The sequence below is a fragment of the Nomascus leucogenys genome, chromosome X (assembly GCF_006542625.1).
Source record: "Nomascus leucogenys isolate Asia chromosome X, Asia_NLE_v1, whole genome shotgun sequence".
Classification (NCBI taxonomy): domain Eukaryota; kingdom Metazoa; phylum Chordata; class Mammalia; order Primates; family Hylobatidae; genus Nomascus; species Nomascus leucogenys.
This window is the reverse complement of record NC_044406.1, coordinates 13981592-13994204: the sequence shown is the minus strand read 5'-3', so window position 1 is coordinate 13994204 and position 12613 is coordinate 13981592. Positions and strand designations below refer to the sequence as shown.

Here is a 12613-nt window from a genome sequence, read left to right as displayed (position 1 = left end):
ATTAGATGAAAAAAATTTGCTTAAAAAATCCTCCAGCTATCAATTTGTTTTATCCCAGACACTTCTATACTTTGGAAAACTACGGCGATGATGTACCTAATAGTAGTGGTGAACACTGAGTTCTCATCAGGGACACCCTGGACTATGGACATTAATATGTTAGACATTACACGTGTCTTAGTATTGTTCTGGTCCATTTGCCTACCCAGTGCATGATTTCCTTACAGCCCACTGGAAAATGTTTAACTGCTCTATCTTTAAAAATACCTTCAGGGATGGAATGTTCTTTACTCTGCTGTGTCATCTCTGCCAATATCCATATATTCTGATCATTATACAGTTCATACTTACATTGAGTAAAAATATGTCTCCCTGTTACTTCCATCTGTTTCATCATGTGGCACCCCAGGAATCCCCAGAATATATACTTTTCTGTTTCTTAAGACAGATGTTTAAACGTTTGAAGATTAAAATATCTTCTCCAGATCCTTCTCTAGTTTATTCAACTCTTGTTGGTAAATATACACAGCATTTGTTAAACACTTACTAGTTGCTGGGCTCTTTCCTAGCTACTTCACTATTTTAATCTTATTTCAACTCTGTGAGAAATAGAAGTTGAGTATGTGTTTACGGTTGCACAAGTATAAGTGGTGGAACTAGGAACTCTGTGGGGGCTCCAAAGCCTGTGATCTTTTGAGCACCTATGCCTCTATGAGGTGAGTTTGCAGCATCTTCCATGAGCATGCCCTCCCCTGGTTTCCCCCAACTGGGTAATTTTTTAAATGAAAACAATGTTTATGTAGAGATGCGGTCTTGCTATGTTGCCCAGGCTAGTCTTGAACTCCCAGCCTTAAGTGATCCTCCCTCCTTGGCCTCCCAAAGTGCTGGGATTACAGTCATGAACCACTGTGCCTGGCCTGGTAATATTTTTTCCAAATGGGAAGTATGGGTTGTTAATCAACTGGATTATTGTATTTCATTTTTGGCCACAGTTTCCTAATACTAGCACTGGGTAGTCAGGCCGTCTGAAAGACAATCCATCTACCTTTAGATCAGAAATGTAAGTTTTTATGCTATAAGAAAAGTAAGGCATGACTTAGATTAGGCCACTTCCAAAAGGTACTGCCAGCATACACTCTATACCATACCATTGTTTAAAATACGTCAGGGTAAAATGAAAACTCCTTAGCATGGTCACCTCTCCAGGCTCATCTCTTTCACTGTCACGTGGGCTTCTCTATTCATAGGGACTACTTAGTGCTCTCTAAATGTGTCATACTATTTCACTCATCAGTGCCTTGACACCTGCTGCTTCCTTTGTCCCACTGTCCTCATATTTGCTGGGTTAAATATTACTTGTCCTTCCCAACTTGAGTGTCACCTCCAATAGAATATCTCTCTAGCCTCTTGGAGTGAGGAATGAAGCTTCCACATCCTGGGACTCCATGGATGCATTCTGCTGGCCTCCACCTTAACACTCACCCTCACTGCTTTGTATTGGTCTGTGTATTAGTCTATTTTGCCACTTCCCTGTAAATGCCTTGGGGTAGGGGCAGTGTTTGTTCCCCATAGTATGCCTACTACTGTGTACCACATCGGAGATACTCAACAATGTTTGTTAAAAGAGATGATCAGACCTGAGGCAGGTCAGGTCACTGCGACTTACGCTCCTGTCTTGCTTCGCTTCCCTCCAGGGAAGGCAGATTGGTGGATTTTAGCAAAATGCCCAACTCCCATGTGGGAATATTCCAAGCCTTGTTTAGATTATTTTGAAATATCATTATTTTTCCTAGATATACTGAGTTCACGATAGAAAAATTAAAGGAAGAACTATCCACCCAATGCAATGTCGTTCTTCCCTTTACCTGAAATGGGTACTGTCTCTCCACAGGCGTCTGCTCCTCAAGATTTACTTTCTCCACACATCTGATTTTCTTAATTTCAATGGATCCTTTTCTGCTGCCCCTTTTCTGAATTAAAAAACAAAATGTAAGATACTTCCTGCAATATATCCTGGTGCACAAGGAAAGGCATAAAGCTCAAGTTATGCTTGAAAGGGAGATTGGGGTAGGGGGTGGGCAATGGAGAGTCACTTCCTATTACCCCGTAATAGTCAAAATCCAATGACAACATAATCTATTCCTTGAGTCTGGACACAAATACATATATTCCAGTGGTTAACAATCTTGTTTGATTATCTTGAAATGTGTTTCAAATCATCTACCATGTGGTTAATATACTCAGGAAAATCAAGATTTAACTTCTGCAAAGCATCTTCATTTTGGCTCAATCTTATGACAGTATTTCAGTATTTTTACTATAGTAGAATTCTCAACTGTACAGGAATAGTCTTATTTCTAGCACTGTTTTAAGGCACTATTGCCATTTAAGGCTGGGTAATTATTTGTTGTGAGGACTGTCCTGTGCACTGCAGGATGGTTAGCTGCATTCTTGGCCTCTACTCACTAGATGCCTTTAACACTTACTGTTCCTATCCCCCAGTTGGAACAACCCAAAATATCTCCAGTCTTTTCCCAATGTCACCCGGGGAGCAAAAATAACCTCAGTTGAGAACCACTGTTCTAAAGTTATAATTTGCCTTAGTAAAGTTAACTAATGTTTCAAAATCCTTTATCTTGAATTCATTATACTTTCATTAAGAAAAGGTCATGTGATGAGTGGATAGAAGAGGATCTTCATTGTGTAAGTTAAGAAACCTGATATTCTTTCATTATGATCAAGTACTTTGTGGAGACTTAGGAAAAATAATAAATAGTATAAAAATAATGGAACACATGATGTCTTACCATTTTGTCATATTCGTAGTAGGAAAGGTTTGTTTTGGTCAAAACAAAAAGCCGTTCTTTGTAATTATTTGGTGACATTTTCTTCTTTTGCTGTGACCTTTTGAGAAGAAGTTCTTCTAGAATAGATTTTGTATCCATATTATCATCCTAAACAAAATAAATAATTAAAATGAGTATTTGCAGCATCTAGGTAAGTTCTCTTTAACCTTCGTATCTTTTCCTCAACGATTTCCTATTAAGGGATAATATAAATGCTAATTTTACTAAATGAGACTGATTTAGGATTACAGAATAAATTACACAATAGCTACAGTTTTTCTGATGCCTTTGCTTTGGGTTTTATAAATACGTTGATTTTTAAAAAGCACTTTATACATTTGACTCCTCCCACTGTGGATAATAAATTCATCATCTTTGCCCCATTCTCCAGACCACCTTATCAAAATGCTCCTTACTCTTTAAACATTCTATATGTGTTGGTTGAATTGAATTGGATATAATAAAACTTTAGAAAATGTAACTCCAGACAGCTCGCAATTTATGAAGTAATGGCCAGTAATTTGACCAAATTATCCAAACCACTATGAGACACTGACATTATTGTAAATAACACCCGCAGCCCCTGATCATGACCAGATCTTTAACATAAATTACACAGGTATAATTTTCAATATCTATGAGAATTTAAAATCACAGCGAATGCCTAAGATAAGATAAAATCAGGAAAATATATGAGGGTGCACTAACAGATGCTATCAAAAGAGATTTAAAAGAACTGAAAAAATGAGTACATTTACAAGGCAAAAAGACCCTTCCTTTTTATCCCAAAATCACGTAAAACATTAAAACTTAAGGTATTTCTGAAAAATAAATGCATTAATTTTCTAGTTCTACTAACAGTTACTTCAACCCTCAGTCTGATATCAGGTCTGATCATGAAAAGTAGCAATGTTGAGCAGTAGGCCAGAGAGACAAACTTTTTTATGTTCTTCTTTGCTTTGTGAAATTGCATCATTATTTGAATTCACATGCCCAATAGTTAAAATCTTTCTTTATTGATAATCTGAAGGCTTTACTCACCTTAGACTTGCTAGAGCTGAAGTATACGTGTGGGTCCTTAACTTTGACTCTCAAGCTCTAAGCAAAAAGTTACTGCTTTGAGGCACCATCACTCATATTCCCTCCGGCTATGCCAGGGTCATGCATTAAAAAGAAGATATTTGCATCCCACTCATCAGTCTTGATCAGGAAGCACCCACACAGGCATTGCTCTGTCTGCATGGAGGCGGGCGCCAAGTGAACCCATCCAATCACTAGAGGGCACTTCTCACTGGCCTGGGAGTACATAATTTGGTGAAACTACCCATACAGACCCTTGCAAGAGACATTTTATTCTCACTGGCCTGAGTACATTTTATTCTCACTGGCCTGACCCACTATGGCAGAAGAGTGAAATGAAAGGGAGACTAAGAAATACAGCCTGGCATTGAATTAACCATGGTTGGCTCCAGCCAGCTTTCCTCCTAACATAGACCACACAACTCTCAAAGTGGAATTAAGAAAACCAGCTTTTATTATTTACTATACAGAACGAAAGATTATTTATTAATTCCTAAAATGTCCTCCAAGGGCGTTATTTGATTTTTAGACAGAAGTAGTGGAAATCTTATCCATTCGATATAATAAAGTCTTAGTTACTTTTTGCTTGGGATATTGTTTTAGCTATTTAAAAAGGATAATTCTTTCACAAAAGTATAATGGGTTTCTTCTGAGTACAGTGGGTGCTATTTGCCACAGTCACTGGTTTCTTTGCCCAGTGATCAAAGACAGGGCAGAGACCAGGGTATAGTAGAGCCTATGGAGGTAGGTAGCATGCCTTCCTTTTATCTCTGCTTCCATTGTGAACTCTACATATCCACCTGCCCAAATAAGCTTATTTTCTACATCCAAAGTCTGTGGCCAGAAGAGAATTTGCTCGGAGACTTATGGAAACAATGAGGGTCTACTTTTTTTGAGTGAAAGCCTCCTTTGGGGAGGCAATATCACACTGGACATAGTTGTAGGGTACTTTTGCCTTTTATATTTCTGTATTTTACTAATGAAGCAGAAGGAGAAAACTGTGAAAACTCTTGTCAATTTTTTATATCCACAGCTGAAACATCATTCCTCAAAGCAGATTGCTAATTAAATAGATCCAATTAGTTGAATAGAAAATTTACTTTTTAATTTTTTTAGATGCTGAATCAATTTGTGACATTAACAACACTGTTTTAAAAATGTAAAAATTCCAATGTCCAAGGTGCTATTCAGTCTTTCCCAGTTCTAGGTGCTGGTATACATATTTTTCTATCTATAGAACTTTCACACCTAGGCGGGGCACAGTGTCTCATGCCCGTAATCCCAGCATATTGCACATTAGGAGGCTGAGGAGGGAGGATCACTTGAGGTCAGGAGTTTGAGACCAGCCTGGGAAACATAGTGAGATCCTGTCTCTAGGAAATTTTTTTAACAAATTAGCAGACATGGTGGCATGCTCCTGTAGTCCCAGCTACTAGGGAGGCTGAGGCGGGAGGATCACGCCACTGCACTCCAGCCTGGGCGACAGAGTGAGACCCTGTCTTTTAAAAAAATAATAATAATAAAGAAAGAAAAATAAAACTTTTATGTGCATCACACTAAAGGTGAGAATTTTTGGAATTTTACATAAAAAATTAATGAGTCACAGAGACCACTGACAAATTCACAAAGTTGCCTCGTATATTGAAAGGAAGAACATTGAGTAAAAAGGAAGGTATTGAGCCCTCAAGCACCTTCTCCAGTAAACCTCCAAGGGTTTACAAGCGTTGTTGCATCTGATGAAATATAACTTGTGAAATTTCAACATAATTGTTCATTTCAAAATCCTGCGCTTTATACATTTTTTTGCTTTCATTTTAAGATTCGTATGCAATATATGTTTATTCTATAAAGCCAAGAGATACAGACAGGGAAAAGAAAAACACAGCACATCTCTAGATGCTTTTCTTGTCAAATATTTGTGTATATATGCTTATTTTCTCAAAGATGGGTTCACATACTGTGCACTTGAGTCTGTAATATGTTGTTCTCGTGTAACACACACCTGAAGCCACACATTTTTGAGGTACCCATCCAAGAGGAACAGTCCTTCAAAGCTCCACTCCCTGAGCTGGGCTACTGAGGCTTCCTAACAGTCTTGAAGGACCCCGCCTTGACAACTCAAGCTTTTTTCATTTCCAAATCAGTTTCTTCTAAGATAAACCATGTGGTTTCCTCTCAGGCTTGGACTTGCCTTTCTCCTTCTATTTACTTCTGTCCCTTCCTTATACTTCTCCTTTCTCCTCTACATGGCCTAAATTCTCATTTGAAAACATTCCTATGGTGTCTCTTGATATAGATGGATAGTTGCTGATGATTAATTTTTAGGAATGCAGTATCTTCCCCCCTCGTATTTTGACAATAAATAAACAGGGCTCACTGTTAAGTCAAATGCCTGTCCAACAACTAGCAAACCCTGCTCTTCTTATGCTTATTTAAGGAAAATTCAGTTGGGAAGGTGAAACAAAAAACCTTTTATAGTAAAATGAGATCCTAAACCCAGTCAGTATTAACAAGAAATCTATTTCCATAGAGGAGCTAGTGGGATTTGGGTGGACTCTCACATTACCACCCACATAGAATAGACCTATCAATTTGCTTACCAAATAGCCCAGCTGCCTATTTTCATAAACAGATGAAACTAGAAAGCAATTAAGGCACAGAGGAGACACAAAAACCTGGCAGAAATAAATATAGTATTTCCTGTAAGGAAGCCAGCAGCCATTAGGTAACCTCTTACATACATAAAAGATGTGTGTTGAATTAACATGACTTGTAATCACTATAGTTTTTTAGGATTTAGGAGGAAATGATGTCATGAGAGTAAGAAGTTCAAGTCGGCAGTTCTATTTGGCACACTTGATTTTGAGCCTACAATGTGTCCAACATTGAGTGACTGGTTCCAGAAATAAAGATCAGCTGTCCGTGGCCTTGAGTGACGATGAACAAGTTTGAGAGATAGGCTGCATAACTAATTAATATGCAAGACTGCTGTGGGGTGGCAGACTCGGAAGGCATGGAGGAGGTTACAGAACTGTCATTTGTAAACTTTGTCACCCTGGCCAAGCCCCTTCCCTGCACTAACCTTCAGTTTTCTGATCTGTAAAATGAGATAGGTAACAACTCTCTTACTTTACGGGACTTAAATGAGAAACCTTATGTGCAAGTATTTGGCACATTGTGGGTACCAACTATGTTTTAAAAAAGAAAAGATGGGGGAAAAATGTAGGTGCTAGAGTAGAGTCTATTCGCTTTGCTACGAAAGGTCCAAGGAAAGAAAAGTTGTTTTTTTCTTAAGGTAATCAAGTAAGGTATTTTAGAAGGGAGCACATTGAAATTAGACTTTGAAGGATGAGAGTGATTTTATGATAATGATCCTAGCCAATGCTTAAGAAGGGCTCACTATGTGCTAGGCTGTTTAGAGTTTACTGGTCACAACTGCTCTGTGGGGTAGGTCATGACACCTCCACCTTATGGGGTAGGCCAGAACACCCCCACCCTATGGGATATTTTGTGATACTCCCAGCCCATGGGGTAGGTTGTGACACATTCACCCTGTAGAGTAAGTTGTAACATCATTCCCTGCTTATAGCTTATGGAGCTGCAATAGATAAATAAATTGCCCAGGTCACACTGCTAGTGGGTGGAGCTAGATTTGAATCCCGGCAGTCTAACTCCACAGCCCATATTCGTGACCATGCTACTAATGCTAGAGAAGGACATGCCTGCTGTGCGACCCTCCTAAACCAGAGATTGCTCTAACCTAAATACAGGAAGGCAGTCATAGGATGTCAAATCTTACAGGAAACCTAGAAGTCATTTTACAGATGTAACACTGAGCCCCAGCAACCTAAGTGACTTAGCCAGTACTGTTAACCAGTGACCTAAGAGGCATGGCCCTGGGAGCCAGCTTCAGGTGTCATACCTGTACACCATCCACTCCATGATGGCAGTAAACAGAGTAGGAGATATCTGTGTGTTCAGCCAAACATACTACAGCTTTGCTAAGGGACATAGTTTGGTGAAACAACCCATAAATTTGAGTCTTAACAGACCCGTGCAAGAGACATTTTATTGGAAATATCAGAAAGATGTTACCTATAATCTTTCAATAGGAATCTCCTGCTGAAAGGCAGTGTTAAATAGCAAAATTTGAAACCACATTCTGAAAATAGGTAAGAACATACAACCTCAAAAGTTGGAATAAATTCTCAGTGGTACAGAAGGGGAGCAGGAAACAGGATACCAAGGGAGATAGGGTTATCTAGTTAAATAGCCACTGGATAGTTCCCTCAACCAGGAAGTGTATTCCCTGACTGGCTCAGGGTGGTGCCTTTAAAGATTTATCTTTTAAAATTCAGAGATAAGGATAGCAATTCCTTACCCTTTGACTTGGTTTAGTTATCCTCTCTTACTTTACATGCCATATAGCTAAAGATTTTGGTAGGTGTCAAGATGTTAAAATAATACATGTGGTGGGAGGGCAGTAGAGCAGGAAGGGTGGGAAAGAAAGGGAAGACGCTCCAAGTGGGGCGGGATCTGGAAGGGAAACTGGAGGGCCCTGTGACAAACCTGATCTTCAATTATTTGCCCAAATGCCACGCCCGCTTATCTTCCTGCTAAATAACTGAACAAAATGTGATGGTAGGTTTAAACAAGAACAAAAAGTTTGACTGAGAATCAAGTAAAGTGGTTCAAAAAGCCTTAGGATGCTGGCCAAAGACAAATACCGGCTTCACAGAACCTGACAGATCCTTATTTCACATGATGTTATGCAGGAGAGGGAAAGTTAAAGTTGATCTTGGCATGATATGGACAGAAATCTTTTAACATTGACAGTCAAATTCTCAGCATCTTGGAGCATCAGACCTTAATTGATCCAAAATAAGTGTATAAAAACCAGACACTTTGGGAAGATCATTTTCTCACAAAGAAGGCAAGAATCTTAATGCTAGTCCTTTTGGAGCTAAGTTTTGCTTTACGTGTGAGATTAATCTTCAGTGCCCCATAGAGCTTTTCTAAGTCTTTTCTTCTTTTCAGTAACCTCTTTCTTTCTGCTCCCTCTCCTCTGCCTAGGGCACTCTCTCTGGGCACCTTCCTTAGGAGAAAAGCAAAAAGTAATAAATCCATGAGCTAGCATCTCATGCTGAATTAAACATGTAACACTGCTTTCATGATGCCGGTTAGTGCAAGTGAAACCACCGAGCTGGGTTCGAATCCCTGCTCTGTCTCTATGGAACCTGTCATGTTACTTAACCCAGCTAAACCTCAGCTTCCCCATCTGTAAAGGCAGTGAAACAATAACCACTTCGAAGGGTTATGAGTAGTCAAGAGAAAATGGCAGCCTAATGCCAAACCCCCTAGTAGATATTCTAAAAGCTTATGTCCCTTCTCCTCACTCCATAGGCAAAGTTTTAAAAAAGACCATAGCAAAGTTAAAAAACTAAAGACAATGAAATAATAATGATATTTTTTATCAGGATAAATTTTTTTTTATGATAAAATTTTACTTCCCATCCCTCTGTCCCCAGCTCCTGGGTATAGGAGATAATAGGAGGCAGGAAGACCTCCTCATGTATTGCCATGTCAACAAACACCAGTCCATAGTAGGTTTGTCGCAGACTTTCCATCCTGAGACGAGTTACCATAAAATGAGGCTGAACCATCCCCTTATTGACTGTGCCACCATATTTCCTACAAATAAATACTTGGATGTGACTCAAAGTGTGGTCCGTGCACTTGCATCATCCGGGCGCTCATTAGACATGCAGACTGTCAGTTCCCAACCACAACCTCACGCAGCCAGATCTTCATTTTAGCAAGATCCCCAGGTGATCCATGTGCACAGGAAAGCTTGAGAAGCACTTACATGGACCACGAAGTTGTACTCCTTTTCAAATCCAATGAAATCATTGTGGCCCACAAAATCTTTCAAAATTATATGGATGTGAGTACAACTGTATGGTTCACCTCCCTCCCACCTGTCTATCTCCATCTAAAATACACAAAGCACTTGATTTAGGGAGACCTCAGGAACCTAAGAGCAAATATTTGCAGCTAAAGTAACATCATAAAAACACAGTTAAAGAAGGTATAAGGAACATTGCTGTGTCTCTTTGGAAGCAGTTATGAGGCCAATATGAAAGGCTATGGAAAGGCAATACCTAAAGAAGAGGATGGAGAAAATTAGCAGAGAATACACACAAAGCCAGATGGAACTGGTGGTGATACATAAACAACCTGATAGCTTCCCTAACTGAGATTTTGAGCAAGGAGTGAATTTACAGTGAAATTATAGCAGTTTCAGCTGTTGGCCTCCAAATTACCCGGTCCCATCTAAAGTCCCAGAGAAAGCCCTAGCAATTTCATATTAAAAATGTTGTTACTATTTTTCTTAAAGTGAGCTTCCCAAAGTTTGTAACTTCAGGCCCCACAACACTGGGAATCAAACCTATGTTCCCCATAGTATATGACACTGAGTAGCCACCTGCCGCTTAAACGCACCATCTCGGCTTGTTCCGTGCTTGCCTGGGTCTGCCGCGGTGGTTGGTCTGCTGTTGCAGGAACACAGCCCCGGCTGTCCTGTTTCCAGAAGCAAATTGTTTCACATTTTCCTGGCTGCCGGGTCAGAAATGGCTACATTACTCAGTGCCCCCAACACGTTTATTGTCCTACAGAGCCTTACACAATCCCACAGGAAACCACGCTCAACACTTAGCCAACACTTGTTGATCTGATTGAACACAACAAAAACGGAGACAAAAGCATACTTCATAAAGTTTCCAGTTTTGATAACTATAGCTCCCACTTTTCCCAGGCAGCTCTTGGGTACATGTGATAACCCTGCCTTTGTTTGTAGAGCTCCGTGCTGGAAAGGACAAGAAAATATCTCGGCAAAACCCGACTGCTGACGCTGACTTCTCTCACACGAGCCAGGAAACCATTAGGTAATGCCAAAGTGCACAGAGAATATGCAATGAAAACTTCAACTCAACATTTGGACAAAGGAAGGCCAGAAAATATGTAAGAACAGTTCATATGATGGAAAAGGAGCTTATTTATATAGTTTAAATTATTAAGAAATCCAGAAATGGAAAATAGATTGTTTTTGCTAAGGTATGGTACACCCAGATCGCAATGAAAAAGTGTGTCACTTGACATCATTATGACAGACTCACAACTTTTGGCTTCCCCCATTCCAGCATTTTCTCTGGTGCATACTGGCTGGCCATTTGTAATAAATCTAAGGACATATTTTATGTCCTGCTATGGATAGCCAAGAAAAGTAATCATCCTTTTGGCATGCATTGATACACTGTGTTTACTTATAAATTGTTGCTTACTGTAACTTATCTGTAAGTATCTATGATGTGAAGAAGTCTTGGGTTGGCAGAGGAGAGTGAAGCTACTGACTTTCAAAGAGGTATTCTTTTGAGTGTACATGGAATTAGCATCATTTCTGTTAATTCTTTCAGTCAAGTCTTATTTGAGAACCTGCCATGTGCTGAGCATTCCGTTAGGGGTTGGAGACACAAGAGCAAACAGAAGAGAGGCAGCCCACATCTTCAAGGGGTTTATGTGTGTGTGTGGTGGGGGAACCACAAATAATGGTTTAATTACAGCAGAGTATGGGAAAAATAACTTGCAGAAATACTTTTTAATATTTCAGTTTGGAAACTAGAATTTTGGGAAGGGAAAGGAGTCCTTCAGAAGAATTCAAAAGAGCGTAACTTAAATTCTAATAGCAAATTAAAGTCACTGATGGATTCCAAATAGCTCTCCATTCTTTAGGAATATAGTAGGTAGTCATTCAAAAAATTAAGGGTGAAGCAGGGCAACAGTAGCGTAACAACCTGCCCAAATAAATTAATTCTACACTCTGCTAATTAATTTCCTTTTCCACGTGGCAATTTGTATTTACTCCACAACTTATATATAGTAATATGGCAAAAGTTCGGTTCTAGAATAAAAAGTAAACTTAGGGTAGGGGAAAGAGGAGCTGGTGATATGGTTTGGCTGTGTCCTCACCCAAATCTCATCTTGAATTGTAGTTCCCATAATCCCCACATGTTGTGGGAGGGACCTAGTGGGAGGTAATTGAATCATGGGAGTGGGTGTTTTTACCGTGCTGTCTTCATGATAGTAAATAAGTCTCACCAGATCTGATGGTTTTATACAGGGCAGTTCCCCGGCACACGCACTCTTGCTTGCCACCAGGTAAGACATGCCTTTGTTCCTCTTTCACCTTCCACCATGATTGTGAGGCCTCCCCAGTCATATGGAACTGTGAGTCCATTAAACCTCTTTTCCTTTATAAATTACCCAGTCTTGAGTATTTCTTCATAGCAGTACGAAAGTGGACTAATACAGTTTGTATAACAGTGGAAACACCTGGGCACAATCTCTTGGGACTTCCATCCCTTCTTGGGGCATAAAACACCCAAGGGCAGCTGAGAGGAGTGGTTTCCTCTAAGGCAAAATGTCACAGATTTATTTACTTATTCTATTGATTCACTTCCTCTGCTACTTCTCCTGTTTCTTTGGCTCTGTATTTTCCATGAGTTTAGTTACATCCTAACTTTTGGCAACCTGCTATTACAATAATATGACTTCATTTACTCAAATTATACTCTGCAGTGTCATCTTTACTTAGTTAGAATTTTAGGAATTTTCTCCTAAGCTTGTTCATG

The 12613-nt window shown here is 39.5% G+C and overlaps 1 protein-coding gene across 1 annotated transcript in view; it reads right to left on the bottom strand.

The window, feature by feature from the left end:
- BMX (BMX non-receptor tyrosine kinase) overlaps positions 1 to 10555 on the bottom strand; it is a 54927-nt gene extending 44372 nt beyond the window's left edge. Inside the window, exons 1-3 of the mRNA XM_003261082.3 lie at positions 10428 to 10555; positions 2808 to 2954; positions 1866 to 1970 (exon numbers count right to left, since the gene is read on the bottom strand). Coding sequence (XP_003261130.1) covers positions 1866 to 1970; positions 2808 to 2954; positions 10428 to 10430 — 255 coding nt within the window. The 5' untranslated portion in view covers positions 10431 to 10555. The remainder of the gene's footprint in view (positions 1 to 1865; positions 1971 to 2807; positions 2955 to 10427) is intronic.
- Positions 10556 to 12613: the final 2058 nt, after the last annotated feature.